Source organism: Neovison vison, chromosome 1, assembly GCF_020171115.1.
Source record: "Neovison vison isolate M4711 chromosome 1, ASM_NN_V1, whole genome shotgun sequence".
Classification (NCBI taxonomy): domain Eukaryota; kingdom Metazoa; phylum Chordata; class Mammalia; order Carnivora; family Mustelidae; genus Neogale; species Neogale vison.
In genome coordinates, this window is record NC_058091.1 from 51241689 (window position 1) to 51264577 (window position 22889).

Consider the following 22889-nt stretch of genomic DNA (forward strand, 5'->3'; position numbering starts at 1 on the left):
TTTTCTACGCTAGAAAACATGTATTCAGACTCCTCAATGACAGAACATATCAGTGCTTCTTAGGAAGGGATGTGGGAAGTAAGGATGGAGGGAGGGAGAGAAGGGAAGGTGGATAAAGAGGGAGGAGAGAAGTTCTAGAACAAAAATCTACAGTACCCACTCCTCGGATTCCTATTATATTTATATATACACTTCATTGAACAGTATGAAACATAGTTGTTAGGGTGATGTTAATGTTACTAGTGTTTGTTCATTTTTGCTCATTTCTACTATCTGCCTCAGCTTTCTCAGGCTCTAAATGAACACTTTCTCAATTCTTTGGTGACAAGGTTACATATTATCGATTGGGATTATGAAATCTTTCAGAGGCTGGCCCACAAACCCCTCTTGATTTGTCACTCAGATGGCTGGGGCAGGGGATGAACAGGTCTCTACCGACCCCTTTTCTGGAGAAGTCTTACTATGATCCCTGAATATATGTTTCACTTTTATTTGTTTAAACCAGTGGTTCTCAAACTTCAGTTTTCATCGAAATCACCTAGAGGGTTTGTTAAGCCACAAGCTGCTGGGCTTTAACCCCAGAGTTTCTGATTATGTAAGGAACTGGGCTCAGAGAATCTGGATTTTTAACAAGGTCCCACCTGATGCTGACGCAGCTGGTCTGGGAACCACACTTTGAGGACCACTGGTTTAAGAAAGCTCCTTAAAGTACTAGACAGGCACTGTTCTAGGATTTTACAAGAACTTCTCCATGTATTACCCAGTTAACTTCTGGCAAATTAGTTAACTCTGCTTTCCTCATTTCTTTTTCTACAACCAAGGCAGGAGGTGGGGATGACTTAGACGAGAGTTACAGCAGCAGGCAAAGAAATGCAAGAATGAAAATCCAAAAGCAGTTTGAAACAACAACAATAACAAAACAATAGGACCGGTTTAAGAAGGGACACTGGAAGTGGCAAAGGGAACAAAAAGGAACTTTAAAGGACAGCTGTCAGGAATGAATGTTTTTGTCAGCAAAAACACAAATAAAGGGGCACCTACTCCTACCTTCAAAAGAGTCTCAGAAGAAGAAATGTCAGCCCCTGCTTGAGGTCCAGGGCCAGGCTAACCACTCCTGCTCTGTATTTCTTTTGGGTTTCAGGCCCCAAGCCTCTGTGATTTATTTATTATCCTCTTCTATTCAAAGCTTTCACTTTCCTCTTTCTGCTAATTTCTTCCTACTCACGAATCAGTGTACTGTCATCTTGTCTATCTTTTTATTTTTCCAATTTATTTATTTTCAGAAAAACAGTATTCATTATTTTTTCACTACACCCAGTGCTCCATGCAATCCGTGCCCTCTATAATACCCACCACCTGGTACCCCAACCTCCCACCCCCCCCGCCACTTCAAACCCCTCAGATTGTTTTTCAGAGTCCATAGTCTCTCATGGTTCATCTCCCCTTCCAATTTACCCAAAAGCACATACCCTCCCCAATGTCCATAACCCTACCCCCCTTCTCCCAACCCCCCCTCCCCCCAGCAACCCACAGTTTGTTTCGTGAGATTAAGAGTCACTTATGGTTTGTCTCCCTCCCTATCCCATCTTGTCTATCTTAACAACAAAAAAAACTTTCTCTCCACCTTGCCCCCTTTCCAACTACCAACCTATCTCTTCTCCTTCCCTTCACAAACTCCACCCCCAAAATAGTCCACAGTCCTTTGCTACTTAAACTGTGGTCCTCAGACCAGTCCTGTCAGCAGGACCTGGGAGATTACCCGAACTGCAGGATCTCCAGCCTACTCCCATTGACCCTATTTGACTGATTTCCCTCTTGCTTTGTTAATGGAATAGATATTACTCCATTAATTTTCCCTGTCTAAACTATAGTCCACAGATAACTAACTGGATTTTACTCACTCCACATTGAATTTATTCTTAAAAAAAAAAAAAAATTTTTTTTTCAAGATGTCTAGGACCAAAATACCAAATTCAAAATCGTCAATGGTACCTTCAGATTTCTAAAAGAATCTAAAAAAATCAAATACAGACAAACAGCAGGGCATTTAAAAATGCCATCTAAACCTGCAAAAAATAAATATAATCCTAAGTATAAGTACCAGATTAAACTTTACTACAGGTTAAACTATTAAAAAAAAATTACATTGAGAAAAGAGCCTGGAGTTGAAAGAAAGGTACTTCGAATAATTTCAGCTCTTTTCCATAGGTGAGAATCCAAAATCCTTATTCACTTATTCTAGTCTGATCAAACTACTATAATAATAGATGGCTCGCTCAAAGGTAGGCACCCTCATACTCCTCCTACTTTAGAGAGTGTCTCCTTCCCTAGGATGCTTTGGTCTTGCCTCTTGACCCTCCTCCCAGCACTGGAGAGGTTTTGTAGATCCTCAGAAATGACAGATCAGCCCAGCCACCTTGTTCCAGGTATTCACATTCACATAAACCATGTCTAAACTTATTCATTCAACAAATATCCCCAAGCACCCCGCCCCAGCATGCCAGGCACTGTGCTAATCCCAGAAATAGAGCAGTGATGAGAAAAAGCACACTCCTTCAAGCATGGAGTTTAGGTCCTACAGGGAAGACAGCCTGCTTAAACAATTATAACTTGGCTCACAAATGCTGTGAAAAGTACAGAAGAGTATGGTTCCCCAGGAGGAGAATCTAATCTAGTCTAAGGAGTCAGTCAGCAAAGGCAGAAAGGGTATTAAAACTGTATCAGAAAAAAAAAAAAAAAGAATAGTGTGCAACCAGACAAAAAAAGATAGGGAGAATATATCCTACAGAGAAAAACATCAGGTTTAAAAGCTTCGAGCTGAGAGATAACAAGTTGAATTCGAGTAAGTGAAAGACATTTCATGTGTTGCAGTGCAGAATGTGGAGGACAGAGTGACGACGGGATGGGCTAGAGAAGGAAGTAAGTGCCAAACGGAGGAGAAGCCGGTAGCTTATTTTAAGGGTTGTGTTTATCCTGCAGTAAATGAGAAGACTTGAGTCTGAGCTGTAGCCTAGATTTGAGAGTGGCAAGGCTGCAACCGTAAACATGGAGTCTAATTGAGATAAATCAGGCCAAGAGGGCCAAGGAAGTGACGCTGGAAGGGAGGGAAGTGGAAAGATGCACAGAAAGTAGAGGCACCGTAATTAGGGGACTGCCTGGACATTCAAGATACCTCCGGGGAACCCAGCTCAGGTGAAAAAGTTGCATCACACAGTGAGACTCAGAGCCCTGCACTGGGAAGAGGAGTGGCAGGGCTGACGATGTCCATCTGGAACATCACACACTGCGGGACTCTCGGCTGCCCTCACCTGAGCCCAGCCTCCGAAGTGCCTGGCCTCTTCCTGGCCCAGGACGGCACCGGCACGTGTTCGGCCCTTCCTCCTCCAACCTCCACAACCTCCACAGACCTCCAACCTACACAGAGGTGAGCTTCTTGCCAACATCATGAGGCCATCCTTAACAGGAAGCTGTTCTAGACTAAACATAGTTTTTCTCATTCATTTCTCCCCTATAGATCAAGACAACTCCTGATATAAGGAAAGAAAAAGTAGTGTTGTTCTAAATTATTTGAATAATTTAGAACAAAAAATGTTAATTCGAATGTAATTCAAATAATGTCATTTGAATAATTTAGAACAAGAATTTGTTCTAAATTTGTTATTTGTTTTTATATATGAAAATAACAAAGAATTTGTTATTTGTTTTTATATATGCTTAATAATGTTTAGAATAATTTCTAAGTTATTTGAATAATTTAGAACAGCACTACTCTTTTTTTTTCTTTTTTCTTTCCTTTTCTGAATAATTTCTTTCCTATTCCTAAAAAATTTAGAACAAGAAATGTTTTATAATGTTTATATAAACAATGTTTAATATTATTTAGAATTTCTAAATTATTTGAATAATTTAGAACAGTACTACTTTTTCTTTCTTTTCCTTTTTCTTTCCTTTCATTATTTTTCCTTTCTTTCCTTCCCCACTCTATAAATTAGGATGTGCTCAGATACATCCTATAGAACAGTGAAGGCCCCAACATACAAATGCTGAGCTCCAAAGCTGTGACTATAGGTCAGTTATTTGTGGACAGATGGACAACGACAGCTTAAATCTTTGCTTATCTTTTTAAACATTTTAAAACATTCCTTGTCTTTTTAAACATTCCTAATAAAGCTGTGATTGCTCAGCAATATCAAGAGGGACCTAGGTTCTTTTCCTCCAACTATTTCACGGTCCTTCCCATGCTGGCATTAATTTTTCAATATTGCTTCACAGCTGCAAATTGGCTACCACAGATCCAGGCATTGTATCTTCAATCGGCAGTGCTGCATGCTGGAAACAAGTGGCTGAGGTTTAAAAAAAAAGAAAAATAAAAAGAAATTTAATTGCTCTCTTTCATGAGCTTCAATCTCTTTATACAGAGAGGCAAATCTTTATCAAAAGCTCTGAAGATTGTTTTTTTACCTTTCATTGGCCCCTACCCAACTTTAGAACAATATGGGCAAAACAAATCTAAGCCTTTCATGGATTAGCCTACTGGGAATAAGCCCATCTCTGCCAAAACAAAATTAGAGTGCTTTAGAGAGGAAGTAGAAAGTGCTTTAGAAAGGAAGCTAGATATTGAGTAGACACCTAACCATGCCTACGAGCCATTACCCAGACTGACTTTGAGAAATGGGTCACTGGCTTCTCTGATCCTTCCCCACCTTCCTTCCTCCCACTACTAAGGAGCATTTAAGTAAAATCATAATGTGGCATAATTCTAAGAGCAAGTTCTGTTTATCCCTTCTGTATATAGTCTATTCTTTTAATAAATATAATAAAGAAGTATCTCTCTCTCTAAGAAGATGTAGAAAATAAATCAGAATAAAGAAATAGCTGAGTTACTGAAATGCTGTATAAACTCCATCATGCGGGGTGCCTGGGTGGCCCAGTGGGTTAAAGTCTCTGCTTTCGGCTCAGGTCATGATCCCAGGGTCCTGGGATCGAGCCCCACATCGGGCTCTCTGCTCAGCGGGGAGCCTGCTTCCCCCTCTCTCTCTCTGCCTGCCTCTCTGCCTACTTGTGATCTCTGTCAAATAAATAAATAAAATCTTTAAACTCCATCATGCTTTTTTACTTGTTTACTTTGCCATTTCAGCTCTGCTTTATTGAATTCTGGGTTGCTCGGTTGCTCAGTGGACAGTTGATGCTGTAAATTAAGTTCCCCAGCCTCTCAATCTGTCAAGAAGCATTCCTTTCAACATTTACTGAGGGCCTGCTGTCTCTATCCACTTGAGAACAGTTGCATATGTAAAGCAACCTTGAAAATTCTAGACAAAAACATTTAATTATATAAACATATCTATAATATAGTTTTGATTCTCAGGTATGGAGTTCTCTCAGAGTAAGCTGTGTCAGTCTTTTAAATTAGACATATTTAAATAATGGCTGTGTTCCTTCTTTATTTCCCTATCAATCTAATATCCCCCTTTTGTTGGGCTCTGTTCTTTCTCCTTTAAGAGAGAAACTCTATTGGGGCGCCAGGGTGGCTCAGTGGGTTAAGCTTCTGCCTTCAGTTCTGGTCATGGTCTCAGGGTCCTGGGATGGAGCTCTGCATTGAGCTCTCTGCTCAGCAGGGAGCCTGCTTCCTCCTCTCTCTCTGACTGCCTCTCTGCTACTTGTGATCTCTGTCTGTCAAATAAATAAATAAGATCTTCAAAAAAAAAAAAAGAATAACTCTGTTTATCTGAATCTTTCTGTTTATTCCTCATTTTTCATGTTAATCTAACAGATGGAGAAACAAGTTACTTACAAACATCTGTGTAGAAATACTTTACCTATAGTTCCTGCTGCGAGTAAAATGGATTTTAATTGTAGGGTTATTGAAATTTTCCCTCACAGGCGTTGTAAGTGCAAGTTTTTGGTGTGAGAACAAGTTCTCACCTAGGATCTCACTGTCAGGCACATTCATGTTCTGAACCAGTCACCCACACCACTAGAGCAGTGGAATAAACAGACACTTGAATGTAAACAACAGTTCGGATATCACAGATGTTTGTAAGAGTCTGTTTAAGATGACCGGAAATTGTTATGTGTGTGGCATTATATTAATCATATAGCTGCACATAAAATAATTAAGAATATTGATGGCATTAGCATTCATGGAATAGAAAGAGCCCATTACCTAGAAAGACTCTAGAGAGACTAAACCGTGGCTATAAATTGTATAACACCATTTTCTTTCACATAATAATGAGATTTGAGTAACATGTGGGTATTAGATTAGCGAGTTTTCCTGATAATACCCAAAACTAAAGTTAGTGAGTACCCTATTATCCACAGCAGGCATGTGTGCACTATACCTGCACACTCCTAACATGACAGTCATAGTCTTCCATGGCTCCTTTCCTTCTGCCCACCTCTGGGATGTTGGGATCCACAGCACTCCTCATCCTCCGCTCCATTCTCCCTGTGAGTCTCATCTATGGCTAGAACGTCAACTATGATTTAAATGTCAGTGGATCCTAAGTCTATGTCTCTATTTCCAGCCTGCCCCTCCCCTTTGACTTTAAGGCACATCCCTCCACCTTCCTTCTACTTAATCCCTGTATATTCCTTCTACTTAATCTCTATATATTCAGGAATTAGCCTATACTCAGACAAACCTGGACTCCATTTTTTATCCTATAAATAAATTTCAGTGTTCACTATCCATATTCAAAGCATTGCAATAAATTCAATAAGCTGGGATTGAAGACCCCATTATCCCAAATGCCTCTATGTCCCTCAATCACTCTCTGAAATCATTCACAAATATCGTGTCTACTCTAAAATCATGCTTATATGTCTGACCTCCATTCAGTTTTCACTAGCATAGATTGATTTCAACGCATCATTCTTCATATGGGTTTTGGCAAATATGTTTAAAACTGGTGCCCTTGCTCCAATCACTGCCATAGCCAGAAACATCCTCTCTGCCCCTCCTCCATGTGACAAATATTTATTGAGCACATGATGCATGTCAGGCTTTGGAGTGGGCATTGAATAGAGAGTGCTGAGCAAATCAAAACCCACTCCTCAGTGAACCTGAACTCGAAGCTCAGGAGAGAAGGTGGCAATTACATGAACAAATAATCCACAGGGGACGTTTGGTTAAAGAAAAACTAGTGGGGAGTGCTATGTATATAGAGTGGTCACTGAGGGGTATCAATTAAAATAAGACTTCTAGGATGGGAAGAAGCCAGTCACAAAGAGATTAAAAGAGAAGAACACAACAAAGGTCCAAGGCTGGAAGGAAACCCAGAGTTGGCTGGAGCCGAGTTTACAATGGGGAAGTTGTATGAAACAAGTTGGGAGATGGAAACAGAAGTGAAAACACTCACAGTGTCACAGGCCATGATCACAAGTCTGAATCTAATGTGAAGCATAACTGGGAGCTGGGGAGGGGTTTTAGGCAAAGGATTTTTACATTCTTTAAAAATCACCAGAATTTTTTCCCAATCCCAATATGAGGGTCAAACCTTTGCATCAGAAAAATTGTACGGTTCCTGATGAATGGAGTGACCACATGGTCCAGCATGCTCTAGTGAGTCTTGGTTTCTACCTGTTGTCCTAGTATAATCATTAATGGTTCCCCACTTTCACTCTCACAGGGCCCTAGGGAGACAGTAAATTCTATGGTCAACTTCTTGATAGGAAATAAACTAAAACAGTCCTCAGGTTAACATTCAAGGCCCTCTGAACCTGGTCCCAATTCACCAATTCACTTCTCTTCCTTACTCCCTCATGGTGTTCTGGGCACTTCAGAAATGTAATGCTGACAGTATAAATGGCACTTTACTTCTCTGTTTTTGGTCATGTCCCTGCCTCTTCCTGCATGCTCTGTGACCATGACTAGTAGACAGAACCTTGAGTGTCTGACCTAAGAAGTCTTTTCAAAACCAGGCAGAACGAATGGCTTCTTCCTCTGTGCTTTGCCAGTATCTTTACTAAAGCATTTATCACACTGGGTTAATTATTTATAGGTCTATCTTTTCTGCTAGAATGGTAGGTACTTAATGGCAAGGACAGCAGTTCCTCTTATGTGTTTTTTGGATCCTCACCACCCACTGCATACCTGGTCCATAGCTGGTACTTGATACAAGACTGCTAGATGAATTATTTAATCTAAATTCAATATAACATACATAGTAAAATAATAAGGTTACAGAATGAGACTTTAAATTCTATCCAGTAAGATTAAAACATTATTGCCTTCACATCTAGATATTTTCATTCTCCAACTTCATCCCAAAATCTAATGTAGCCTCATTCATTAGGAGGTAACAATAAACTCTTAATGAAGACTACAAATAAAAAATCTTTAAAGGGCAAAGAAGAAGAAGTCTAGTTTTAGGAACCCAAATAATTTTCAAATAATTTTGAAGATGAAATAAAATAGAATTGGTATAACCACTGTGAAAAACAGTATAGAGGCTCCTCAAAAAATTAAAAATAGAAATATCAAATTACTTAATAATTCCAGTATTGTATATTTACTCAGAGAAAGCTAAAACCCTAACAAGAAAAAATATAAGTACCCCTATGTTATTGCAGCATTATTTACAATAGTTAAGATAGAAGTAACCTAAGTGTCCATCAATAGATGAATGGATAAGGAAAATACTATACATACACATAACCACACAGACACACAGACACACACACACAATGGAATACTACACAGCCATAAGAAAGGATGAGATGGTGCTGTTTGAGGCAACATGGAAGAACCTAGACGGTATTATACTAAGTGAAATAAGTCAGATGGAGAAAGATAAATACCATAGGATTCCACTCATAAATAGAATCTTAAAAAAAAAAGAATAAACAAACAAAAAGCAGAATCAGACCCATAAATACAGACAACAAACTGATGGTTGTGAGAGGAGAGAGGGCTGGGAGACTGGGCAAAATGGGTGAAGGAGAGAGGGAGATACAGCCCTCCAGTTATGGCATGAGTAAGCCCTGGGAATAAAAGGCACAGCATAAAGAACACAGTCAATGATCCTGTAATAGCAATGTAATGGGACAGATGGTAGCCACACTTTTGGTGAGTATAGCATTACACACAGAGTTATCCAATCACTAAACTGTACCCTGAAACTAATGTAACATTGTGTGTCAGTTATACTCAATTTTTAAAAAATTATATTAAAAGTTGGGGTGCCTGGGTGGCTCAGTGGGCTAAGCCTCTGCCTTTGGCTCAGGTCATGATCAGGGTCCTGGGATGGAGTCCCACATTGGGCTCTCTGCTTAGCCCCTTCTTCCCCCTCTCTGCCTGCCTCTCTGCCTACTTGTGATCTCTTTCTCTGTCAAGTAAATAAATAAAATCTTCTAAAAAAATTAAGTTAAAAGTAAACAAAAAGAGCTGCCTGGGTGGTTCGATCAGTTGGGCAACTGATTCTTAGTTTCAGCTCAGCTTATGATCTCAGGTTCATGAGATGAAGCCACACATCGGGCTGGGCATTCAGCACTGAGTCCGCTTGAGATTCTCTCCCTCTCCCTGTGCCCCTCCCCTCCCCGCTTGCTCTCTCTCTTTCTCTCAAAAATGGTTAAATACATCTTTTTAAAAAAGTAAACAATAAAAACCCAGAATGATATACTTGCAGAAGACGTTTTCATACACTCACCACTCTTAAATACTCCTGCACGCATCCTGCTCAGAAGAAGTTTGTGGCGTAATTGCAGAACTTCAGCTTCCAAGGCTTGGACTTTAGATCTCCACATTGACTCCTGCTCGGACACTACCTTCGCAAGGTGCTCTGTGTATTCTTTGCTGCTTGTGTCAGCTGGTGTCGAGCGGATAATTGCCAAGGCCAGAGCCAGCTTTGACGTTCTCAAATACCATGTTTGAGCATCCATCCTGACTTTTGTATCTATCATTTCGTAAGAAAAAAAATTCAGAAATTTCGTTTAACTTTTGCAGGGCATTTCATTTGCTCAAAATTGATTTTGCAGAGTAACGTTAATTAATATGTTTGTAATACAACCTGACACCAAGTAACAGAAAAAATTTTCTCAGGAACTGAAGAGAGTATGAAAATATGCAAAAGAAAAATGCATACACATGCATATTAAGTGTATTAAAATTCAAAATGGTAGGTTCAGACAATTTGACAAATTCTTGGGGTGGAAAAAACACACATTAATTCATTTAGTGTTTTCTAACCAGAGGCACACATCAGAGTCTCTAAGGGAGCTTTAAAAATATATACATACACATATATCTAGTCCCAAAATTCTCCCCAAAATTCAGATTCAGCAAATCTGGGAAGGGCACTCAGGCTTTTACATTTTGAAAGGAGTCAACTCTGTAATCCGAACCACTAAATTAAATCATTTAAATGCAAACCTTTCTCCTCGGACCCATTCTTCTAAGTCTTAGAGTCCTTGCTTCCCAGCCCTGCTGCATTCCTTCATGAACCATGACCTACTTGGTACTATTCCTGCCTTCAACCAGGCCCCTCCAATCTATATTGAGAACAATCTTTAAAATATTGGCATCATTTAAGTTGTAGCTGTGCTCTGATTCTGCACCTCCAAAGATTTCCAATTGCCACCACCATAAGCAAATTTTCCAAATCAGAACTGTATCAAGGTCTGTAATTGTAAGGACATGACAGACCACTGCATTCATTGGACAAATACTGTGACCCTCACTGATGTATAAACCCCTTGTGGGCCTCCACAAGGAGGAGCTTTGCCCATAAAATGTGCTACGTAAAGATTCGTAATGAATAGTACAATGGTTCCAGAGAATTTAGGACCTTTGGTTGCCAGATCCAGTCTAACAAATTCAAATTCTTTACTCCACATTTCAAACTTTATGTTGTCCAATTTCTCGAGCCTATCCTTCCACTGTGGCTAAATCATATCATCCAAACAGATGCACTCAGCCTAAGCTCATTCCCATTCACATTGTTCTCCTGAATTTTCCCTGGTTGTGATTCCCTGATTCTCATAGCTGCCAAAGCCCTGAGTATGTATCCTTCAAAGAACAATTCATATACCATCATATAAAACCTTTTCAGAGGTTTTATCACAACCTACAAAACTGTGTACCTATCTGGTATTCTATAGCTTAGCACTAAAAATACATAATCTAAGAGGAAGCGTAATACTGCTTTATTATAATCAGAGATCAACACAAAAATGTATGTATGATATGTTCATAACAGAATAATGTACATTGTAAATTACAATATGTACAATAATGTACATTGTAAATTACAAATGTACAATAATGTACATTGAAAATTGAAAACTAGGACCAACAACCAAATAGTTAATAACAATAGGACAATTCAAATGAATATCATCTCTTAAGATAGGGTTTTTTGGAGACATTTTTTATTACCATGAGAAACTACTAATGATATGCTGAGTGGAAAAACAGGACATAAAATTATATGTATAGTACAATCCCAATTGTGTAAAATATGGGAAATATAAAAAATGTAAACAGGATTTATCTCTACTATATAATTATCAGTGATTTTTATTTTCTTACCAACAGTTCTCTAAATTTTCCTAATTTTTGGCTATGAACATGTATGGAATTATAATTAGAAAAAAAATTATGAAGAACAGATTTCCAAAAGCAAAGTATAGTTGCCATAGTGAAGCTACATAATATACCCAAGACTCAATGCTGTGAAGATAGACCAACTAATTAGAATTATAGCTGCACCTATTTTAGTTTCACAGAAACCATGTCACTCAGCTGGTTCATCCCTCATCTGCTGTGTCAACAATGGGGGCCAGACTCTCTGCCTCTCAGTACTTCGGGAGAGCGCCTGTGGGCAGAATGCAGAAAGCAGGGATGACCCCCCCTAAAAAAGTAAGCCCACCATCAGATATAACAGTATGGACTAAAGATAACACTAATAACAATAATGGAAAATAATGACCTATTTAAAGTGTTTCGGGTAGAAAATGAGCTGATATTCAATTATGAATCACGGCTAAAAACTAAGAAGAAAAAAAAAGTGTTTATTAGCATGAGAGGACAAAATTCTCTGGATAACAGTATCACAGAAAACTCCCTGTCATCTTGTAAAGATTTTTAATTAATTGATTTAAGTAAGCTGATTAATTAAATACTCTGATATTTAAGTCATCATATATGATTTGCTAACAGTCTTAAAACCATGCTGAATGTCAGTCAACAAAAAAAAGAACAAATTATAAAGTCCTTCTGGATTCTAACTATCCCAGGGTCACTTATCTGAACATTAATTAGAATTGTACCACAAGTGAACAGAAGTGATTGCTAACAAATATATTGGCACAGCTTCTACCATACAAATTACACTCAAAACACACATAGAACTATAACCTACAACCAAACAGAAGCAGACATTTTGAACTGCTTCCTCATATGTGTGTGTGTGTGTGTGTGTGTGTGTATAAACATATGCCATTTTTATCTAAGGATAACATTCCTATCCTCAAAGTACCATTTGCAAGGTAAATTCTATTTCCCCTGAAATTTCATGGAAAAAAATATGAGCTTCCTAAACATATTTTCTACTTAAATGAGGAAAGATCCATAGTAACGTTCAGAAAGCCTTTTAAAAATTCAATTTATGCTCAAATAATTATCGTAAATAATTAAAATGAACATTAAATGTTCCCCAAGAAGGTATTTAGTGTCTTTGAATTCTTAACAGCAGAAAACACAAAATTTTAACAGTCTTTTTAGAATACAGCATTCGCTCAAATGAGCTTCCTTTTTCTTTACATTTGGGAATAGACCTTACCGTAGCAAAGTCCCCACAGGGCTACAAAGAAATCTAGTCACATTTCTTATGGTCCCTGTATTCTCCTTCAACCAATATGCAGAAATGGCTACTCTGCAAACAGTATTTTGGCAATTTTTACCTGCCCTATTTCTCCTAACCTCACTTTTACCTACTGAACTTTAATATGTATCAACTAATCAATTCTCTAAACTGTCAAAACTGTTTTGAATTATAATCCTGAATTCTAAATTCTGTTCATCTCCAAGACCACTGATGAAAATTTCATGAACTAAAGAGCCCCCGATCATTCCTATATAAGAAGTGAAAGTTTAAATTAGGTAACCATTCAGGAGGATATTTCTGTAATGTGCATCAAACACCTTCAAAATACTTATCCCCCTTTGGACCAGCAATACAAGTTCTAAGATCTTAAAAACATGACCAGAGTCACAAAAAAGTGTTAGACCCAAAGATGATCTTACAGGATTATTTATAATTACTAAAACAAAACAACTGTCACCAGCTTGAATATCTAACAGATGCATTAAATTGTGACATATAATTAAATTTAAAATGTTTTTTAAAATATTTAAAACTATGGGAGAGTATTTCCCACACAATGTTAACTGCAGGATAAACATAAAATAGTAAATACAGTAAAACTGGAAAATTGGGGAAGGGGGAATCCATAGACATGAGACTGATATATTGATAGATTTAGAGACAGAAAAGGGGGAGGGAAGTAAAGAGGAAAAGAAAAGAAAGAGGGAAGGAAGAGGCAGGGAGACAGATCAGGATTATTCACCAAAATACAAACAAAACACTGAGTATGAGTTGAGGAAGTCTGATTTCATTTTCTTGGTTATGCTTTTCTATAGTTTCCATGCTTTCCACATAAACATTATAAAATGTGTTATATATGACAGAAAAAAATGTCTTAATACTAATCCTATAGAAAATTCCCTATTTTATATTTTTCAAATTACAAATTATAGGGAAAATGAAGATGAGTTTTGAATGAAGCCTCAAGTCTACACCCCTGATGAGAAGCTCCAGCCTGTAGCACTTACCTCCTCAGTTCTAAGAGATCTTCAAGTGTAAAACACACCACCAGTTCACCTACAGCTTAGGAGTAAAGGAGGGGTAACAATGAAATAATATCAGTGAAACAAACTCAAAAATCTGAAGCTGTCAGAGTGCCTGCAGAATTGAGGAAACATAGTCAATGGAATGGGAATTCTGTCCTTTAAATTCCCTGACCTCCATCCTTGATCAGCTTTCCCCAAATTCCACTAAGCTTGTGGACTTCTGGCCTTTTTATGTCCACATGTAGATAGATGCTCCTTCATTCAGATGAATCTGGTGTTCCTTCGACTAATCCAAAGGACACAGTGGATTTTGGAGGTAGGGCAGAAAAACTTTAAAAATGTTCCAGTAAGAGGGCACCTGGGTGGCTCAGTTGATTAAGGGTCTGCCTTTGGCTCAGATTGAGATCCTGGAGTTTTGGATCAAGTCCCACATCTGGTTCCCTGCTCAGTGGGGAGAAGCAGACTCCCCACTGATATTTCCCCCCACCCATATTCTCTCTCTTTCTCTCTCTTTCTAATAAATTTTTTAAAAATCTTTTTAAAAAATTAAAAAAAAAAAAAAGAAACTTTTCAACATGAGCAACCAGGAAGCTTTTAGTCACCGGATTCTCAATGCCAGCAATGTGGACTGGCAACTAAATACTTGAATGACTGAATGAGTGAATGAATGAATGAATATATCAGTATAAGTCAGGCAGTCACAGAAGGCTGCTCAGCCAGCTTTTAATCCCGGCTTTCATCATTAGGTCTGTGCCAATTCATACCAGGGAGCATGGCACTAGAGGAGAAATGGATTAGGATGGGAATTTAATTAGTTGACTAAAGGTCACATTGGTCTCTCTTGACTCTGTAGCACATCCTTTCTTGACTACTTCCAGTGAATCTACTCCTTCTAAACCTATGTCTTTCTACAGCATACCCATAAACTTTCACCAAATAATTCCTGAGCAAAGAAAATACAAGAAAGACAAAATCTAGTTCATAAACAGGTTTATAGGAGAGAGTAAGCTATAAGGGAAAAATCTAGATTTTTATCTCATGTGAATACAATAAATACTTGTCTTACCCATAAAGCAAGGAACTGAAGAACATTCCCTAAATTACTGAAATGAACATCATAGGACAAAGTGAGTACAGGAGGAAATCCCTATTTGATATTTATCAAACTTCAGTCTGGGGCACAGCAGAGTTCAGGCAATGCCAGAACAGTAAGCTACTATAAGACTTTTTGAATAATTAGTTTTGGTAAAGTTTGGACAAGGTCTGACACCTGATAGTTGGCTTAGGTCCAGCTGAAAAATTCTCTAATTATTGTTATAGTTTCAGCACACACTGTACTATGAAGTGCTCAGCAGAATAACATCATGTGAAATTTTACATAAAAGAATAAGGAATTCCTTAAGATTTCAAATCTTCCCACTTAATTATTAAGGGGCCTTTAAAAGCCTGCCCAGCAGAAAATCTGTTCATGACAAGAGATTAGTAAAGATAAAAGGCTGCTTGATTTTTTTTTTCTTTTCAATTTCATCAAAACAGGCCAACTATCATTTTCCTCACATTGAAAAAGTTAATCAAAGATTTTAATTGTCTACAGAGTTCCTCAACAACTGTTTTCTTTTTATGCAAATCCTCACCCCCTTTTGACTCCTCAATGCTTCTTTTTCCGTCATAGGAAAGGTTTTGTCTGGATTCTAAAGAAATGCTGCAGAATTTCATGTGGGGAAAATGCGTCACATTTTATAGATCAGCAAAAAAGTACACTGATTCAGGAATGCAAAGTCATGTACATATAGCACAATCCTCAACCATCTTCCTCCACTGCGTAAATCCACCGAAGGGAAAGAAACTGGATACCTACTATTAACACATATTTAACAATGTAATTCAGAAGAACTGTATGTGTTTCCTAATTATACTGGTATTTCACACACTGATATGGACATAATTCTTATCACAAAAACAAACATCTTGTTCTCACAGGATATATGAGAAAGGCTGATGACCTACAGAACTCAAATCCACAAACTCCACAAATTTGGGATTTTTATAAGGTTACACTCTGGAAATGGAAAAAGCTACATGTCATAAAATGAGGAAGAATAGAGGATGAAATCAGAAACCAAAGAAACAACCAGAACAGGCAACTGAGAGATGTTCAGCCAATCACAGGGGAGAGAAGCAGCCGGCTTCTGCAAGGAGCACAGAAGACTGGGGAAGAGGGCAATGGTAAGGCAGAGTCCCCTGGAAAGAGTAAAAGGCCCTATCCAAAGAAGTCCCATTTTTTAAAGGACACATTGGGAAATAAGATTTGCTTTCTAACTCCTATTACATAATACCTTCTTATACTTCCCTTCTGTGTACACCTAAGACATCAACTCAAAAAAACACGAGCAGCCCCACAAAACATTTTCTTTAAGGCTGAAAATTTGCCCTAATTCTCATCTATCTCTCTCATTTAAATCTCGTCAAGCTGACCACGGTGAATTTCAGAGAGCAACTGAAATGCTTCATGGATTCTCATAGGCCTTCATTTATAAATAAGTCTAAGGGCACCTGGGTGGATCAGTGATTAAGCGTCGGCCTTCAGCTCTGGTCATGTTCCCAAGGTCCTTAGTTTGAGCCCCGCATCCTCCCTGCTCAACGGGAAGCCTGCTTCTCCCTCTCCCACTGCCCTTGTTTGTGTCCCCTCTCTCTCTCTCTTTCTGTCAAATAAATAAATGAAAAAGTCTAATACATTTTTTACATTCACTTAGATTTACCTTTAACAAATTAGAATTCTACTTTTTACTAGCCTAAAACAGACTACTAAAAGAGAGGGGTAGCTTCACACATACTGAGTACTTTGATTTTCGGCATCTTCTAGCACATGAAGTCTTCTGAATTTTTGTCCCTTTAAACTCAGCCCCTCAACTTGCTCCAGACAACAAACACACAGAGCCAATATAGCTTTTGTTGTATGTAAGCCATCACTCAGCACTGGTCCTCAAGCTCTCATCTCCCAACTGTCCGCTCCCACCTGCTCCTGCCCAGGCTCCCAACCCAGTTCTATGGCATTATATCCTCAAAAATCAGACAGACACACCATAGAATGTGCATCCTGTATCAATACAATGCTCTCCTCCATCAAGAACCTGTGAATTCACTGGATCCATGTTACTTATCTCCTGTTCCACTGAGTACCACTACAACCATCCCTAACCAACTAAAGAGTATCAGAAGAAGTTGCAGGCCATTCTAGAAATCAGCACAGTACCCTCCAGGGCAACAAAAAACACCACAAGGCCCATGTTCCTGATACTAGGGGATGGCGTCTGAAGCAGGAAGTAGTCCTAGCTTTCCCTCCACCACTGTAACCAATACTTAGATCTGTGTAACAGGAACCATTCAAGTTCCTGTGTAACAGGAACCATTCAAGTCAAAAGTGTCAGCAATCCTGTGGTCTAAAAATTCTTGTCTACTTTTCCCAGGAAACCACATCAAACTTTCCAAATTCCCTATTTCTTCTACCCACCCAAACTTTCTGTCTTCCTTAAGACTTAGATCTAGCCAACCTGAGATTATCAACCCAAACTCATGTTAGCCAAGAAACAGCCTCATAACGACACCATTGCTAGGCCTGAACCTTGGTGCCCATGCAAGTATAGGCAGAACAGAATTGCATTAGGTGTCTTTTTTTTTTTTTTTTTTTCCTTTTAGGGAATGCTATTTGTATTAAGAGTTTTTAGAATCTTTTTAAATGAGCTATGTTCTAATCATGAAAGAGGTCTTTTATTGGCAAGAATATCAATCTATTTCATCTTGTAAATGGGATACTCAAATGACAGTAACTAGCTTTAGCTGTATCAGTGTTCAGTTTTACTCTGGGGTTATCAATTAAAGTGATTTGTTTAAAGCCATAGTAATTTCTCAAAGTAGCTCATGCCATAGAAGAAATTTAGATCTTGAACTCATCATGCTTCTATGTCTAAATCTATTTGTCCTTTCAGTGACCACAGACAATTGTAAGAGTTGGGTTTTATCCCCTTACAGATTCTACTGAAATAGAGAAAATAAAGAAAATTCATTAATTTATACATATACTTGGCAATTTAGCTCAAAAGAAAACTTCTACCTAGATGCTCTACCTAAGTTATTTGATTTGTGTCTGAAGGACTAAATTACAAATACGTAGGTTAAGGTAATTAACTATTCTCAAAAAAAGATATATTGAAAGTAACTAAAATGCAAACAGTAAACATAAGAAATCTGGAATGGGAGCACCTCGGTGGTTCAATCAGTTAAGTGTCTACCTTCAGCTCTGGTCATGATCCCAGTACAGCCTCAGGCTCTCTGCTCAGCAGGGAGACTGCTTCTCCTTCTCCCTCTCCCTCTGCCTCCCACTCTGCCTACTTGCGATCCCCCTCTCTCACTCTCCCTCTGTGTCAAATGAATAAATTAAATCTTTACAAAAAATTTGGAATTGCTCTATTAATATCAGACAAAACAGACTTCATGACAAGAAAATATGAGAGACACAGAGGAACATTTCATATGATTTTTAAAAGTTCAATTAATCAGGAAGATTAACAATCCTAAATGTGTATGAACATGATAGCAATAATAGAATTTCCAAATACAAGAAGAAAAACTGAAAACACATAAGGGAGACAAATCCACAATCATATGTGAAGATTTAAACACACTTCTTTCAGTAATTGATAGAATACCTAAACCTTGAATAATAATGATGATGATAAAAAGGATTTGAAAAATAATACCAACCATCTTGAACCAACTGACATTTATAGAACTTTACATCTTATAAATGCCGATGCATACATATTCTGTTGAAGTTCCCTTGGGACATTCAGCAAGGTAGATCTAGATTGTATGTGTCAACAAAACAATTCCCATTAAATTCCGAAAGACTGACAGCTTGTACAATATGTTCCCTAACCACAAGAAAAACAAAGAGAAATGTCTGGAAAATCTCTCAAATTATTTGGAAAACAAACCACACACTTCTAAATAATATAGGAGACAAAAAATTTCAATATAATTAGAGTGTTATTTCAAACTGAATGTGAAAACGCAACTTGTTAAATTTTTAGAGAGGAAGCTAAACTACTTGTAAAAAAATAATAGCTTCAAATATTGATTCTATAAAAGAAGAATGGCTTAAATTCAATGACCCACATTTCCACATTAGAAAATGAGAGAAAGAAGAGCAAAAAACAGAGGAAGTGAAAGGAAGGATATCATAAATATATTATCAGAACACTAGTAAATAGGAAATAAATAATCAAAAAATTTAACCAGACAAAGTTAATTAAAAAAAAAAAAAAGATTAATAGGGAGGTGGGATGGCTCAGTTGTTAAGTGTCTGCCTTCCTCTCAGGTCATGATCCCGGCTCACGGGATGGAGCTCCATGTCAGTCTCCCGGCTTGGCGGGAAGCCTGCTTCTTCCCCTCCCACTCCCCCTGCTTGTGTTCCCTTTCTTGCAGTGTCTCTCTCTGTCAAATAAATAAATAAAATCTTTTTAAATAAATAAAATAAAGAAGAACTTTCTCATACAACATGAGAAAACCAAATAATCCAATTTTAAAATGGGCAAAAGATATGAAAAGACACTTCCCCAAAGAAAATACACAGATGGTCAACAGACACATGTAAAAAGGCTCAATATCTCTCATCAGAGAAATGCAGATCAAAATCATAATGAGATATCACTTCACACTTGACAGAATGGCTAAAATAAAAAACATAAGAAACAAGTGTTGGGGATATGGAGAAAAATCAATCTCCATGCATTGTTGGTAGGGATGCAAACTGGTGCAGCCATTGTGGAAAGCAGTGTAGAAGTTATTCAAAAAATTAAGAATAAAACTACCCTACAACCTACTAATCACACTATGGGTATTTACCCAAAGAATATGAAAACAGTAATTCGAAAGGATATATGCACCCCTATGTTTATTACAGCATTATTACAGTAGCCAAGTTATGGAAGCAGCCCAAGTGTCCATCGACAGATGAATGAATAAAGAAGTGATATTATATATAGACAGACAGATGGATAGATATATAGATACACACACACAAAAAATGCATGCATACATACATAGGGAATATTATTCAGCCATAAAAAAAAGAATGAGGGGCACCTGGGTGGCTTAGTCCGTTAAGTGTCTGACTTCGGCTCAGGTTGTGATCCCAAGGTCCTGGTATCAAGCCCCACATTGGGCTCCCTGCTCAACAGAGTGTCTACTTCTTCCTCTGCCTCTGTCCCTCTCCACACTCGTGCTTGCTCTCACTCTCTCTTACAAATAAATAAATAAAATATTTTAAAAAATGAATTAAATCTTAAGACATATGGGTGGCTCAGCTGGTTGAGCATCTATCTGACTCTTGGATTTGGCTCAGGTCATGATCTCAGGGTCTTGAGACAGAGCATGGCATCAGGCTCCACACTCAGTGGGATATATGCTTGAGATTCTCTCTCCCTCTGCCCCTCCCCACCTTGTGCTCCCAATCTCTGTCTCTGTCTCTCTCTCTCTCTCTTTCTCCCTAAAATAAATAAGTGAGGAGTGCCTGGGTGGCTCAAGGGTTAAGCCTCTGCCTTTGGCTCAGGTCATGCTCTCAGGGACCTGGGATTGAGCTCGGCATTGGGCTCTCTGCTCAGCAGGGAGCCTGCTTCTCCCTCTCTCTACCTGCCTCTCCACCTACTTGTGATCTCTGTCAAACAAGTAAATAAAGTCTTGAAAAATAAAAAGAGAAGAATTTTTTATAAAATAAATGAAATAAAATCTAAAAAAAGGAAATCTTGCCATTTGCAACAACATGGATGGATGTAGAGAGTATAATGCTAAGCAAAATAATCAAAGAAAGATAGACATATATATATATATAATCTCACTCAGATGTGGAATTTAAGAAACAAAGCAGATGAACAAAAGAAAAAGAAAGAAAGAGAGACAAACCAAAAAAACAGATTCTTCACCACTAGAGAACAAATAGATGGCTCCCAGACTAAAGGTGGAAGGGGGAATGGGTGAAATAGTACTTAACATACTTAACACTGTATGTTAACTATGCACTGGAATTAAAATTTAAAAAAAAACTAATGCAATATTATGCATAATCTACTCCAATAAATTTGAGAACTTACAGTGAAACGAATACATTCTTTGAAAAAATATACTAACCAACACTGACAAAAGAAGAGAAAGAATTCTGAGTGCCTTCTATGTATTAAAGAAATTGCACATTTATTAAAAACCTCACCACACTCAGGATGCCTGGGTCACTGAGTTGATTGTGTGACTGCCTTAGGCTCAGGTCATGGTCCTGGAGTCCCAGGATCGAATCCCACATCAGGCTCCCTGATCAGCTGGGAGTCTGCTTCTCTCTCTGACCCTCTCCCCTCTTGCGCTCTCTCTCTCTCGCTCTTTCTCTCTCTCAAATTAAAAAACAAAACAAAACAAAACAAAACAAAACTCACCACACTAAAAAAAAAAAAAAAAAAAATCAATTCCCACATGGTTTCACTACAAAATTCTAGTAAACAATGAAAGAAGAAATTGTGCCAAGAAATTGCACCAAAATTTTGCATCGTTTGTACAAAATCTTTCAAAAAATAAAGGATAGAATAAACCCCACAAACTCTTTTTGTGAAAAACAGAGAAAAAGGAAATATCATAACTTGTTTTATGATTTGATACATATATTGATACAACCCTGATACCAAAATTTATAAAAATATTACAAAGAGTAAAAAAAAAAATACACTACAAAACAATATGTGTAATGAACACAGACTCAAAAATCCTTAACACAATGCTAACAAACCAAACCCAGCAATATATTTAAAAACATCATCACTGAAGAAGAGAGTTTTTTGAAGAATGCAAGATTGGTTTAACATTCAAAAATCAATCACTGTAATTCAACATAGTAAGATAACAAACTATTTAAAAAGCAACGTATGTTCATCTTAATAGTTTCTTAAGAAATAACTGAAAAGTTCAAACTGGTTCACGATTTAAAAAAAAAAAAACTCTCTATAAACAAACAAATAAAATAAAAATAGGAGTTTTTACTCACTGTGACAAAATCCACAGGGAACATTACCTTGAATGATGAAACAGTGTATGCTTTACCTCTAAAACTGAAAACACAACAAAGATATCCACTCTTCTCATTTCTATTAAATACTTGACTAGAAATAACAGAGAGTGGAATACAAAAAGAAATAAAAATATATAGAGATTGGAAAGAAAGAAGTAAAATTCTACTTACTAAAATAAAGCATGAATGTCTACAGAAAACCCTAAGGAACCTTAAAATAAGCAACTACCAGAATTGAGTGACATTAGCTGGATCTCAGTACACAAGGTCAGCATGCAAAAATCTATTATATTTTTACACAAAAGTTAGAATTTTTAAAATAATAATAATTAGAAATAAATTTTACAGTAGATGTGAAAGACTTCTACCTTGAAATCTATAAAACACAGTTGAATAAGTTTAAAGCTCTAAATAAATTAAGACATATACTGTGTTCATGGACTAGATGAGATAATATTACTAAGATCTTAATTCTCCTCAAATTGACCTCTATACACCATCCTAATCAAAATTCCAATCAACTTCCTAGTAGAACTTGACAAACTATTTCTAAATTTTATACTAGAATAGCCTGAAAAAAGAACAAAGCTAAAAAAAAATGAAACTGCTTAATCGCAACACTTAATATACAAAGCAATCAGGACCAGGTGGTATCAGAATAAAGACAGACAAATAGATCAATGGAATAAAACAAGTTTAGAACTAGAGCCACACTTACACAGTCAATTCATTTTCAATAAGGGCACCTTGGCAATTGGGAAAGTAAAGTATTTTTAACATATAATGTCAAAACAATTAGTTAAATACATAGAGAAAATGAACATTGCCATCTCTTCATATCTTACAGACACACACACACACAAACGCGCGTGCGCGCGCATTTTAGCTAAATCATAGCTCTAAATGTAAAAACTGAAACAAAAACTAAAA

The 22889-nt window shown here is 37.5% G+C and overlaps 1 protein-coding gene across 1 annotated transcript in view; it reads right to left on the reverse strand.

Annotated features, from left to right (window-relative positions):
* The window catches only part of MEI4 (meiotic double-stranded break formation protein 4), a 199772-nt gene extending 189890 nt beyond the window's left edge, over nucleotides 1–9882 (reverse strand). Inside the window, exon 1 of the mRNA XM_044236540.1 lies at nucleotides 9651–9882. Coding sequence (XP_044092475.1) covers nucleotides 9651–9882 — 232 coding nt within the window. The remainder of the gene's footprint in view (nucleotides 1–9650) is intronic.
* Between the last annotated feature and the right edge of the window lie 13007 nt (nucleotides 9883–22889).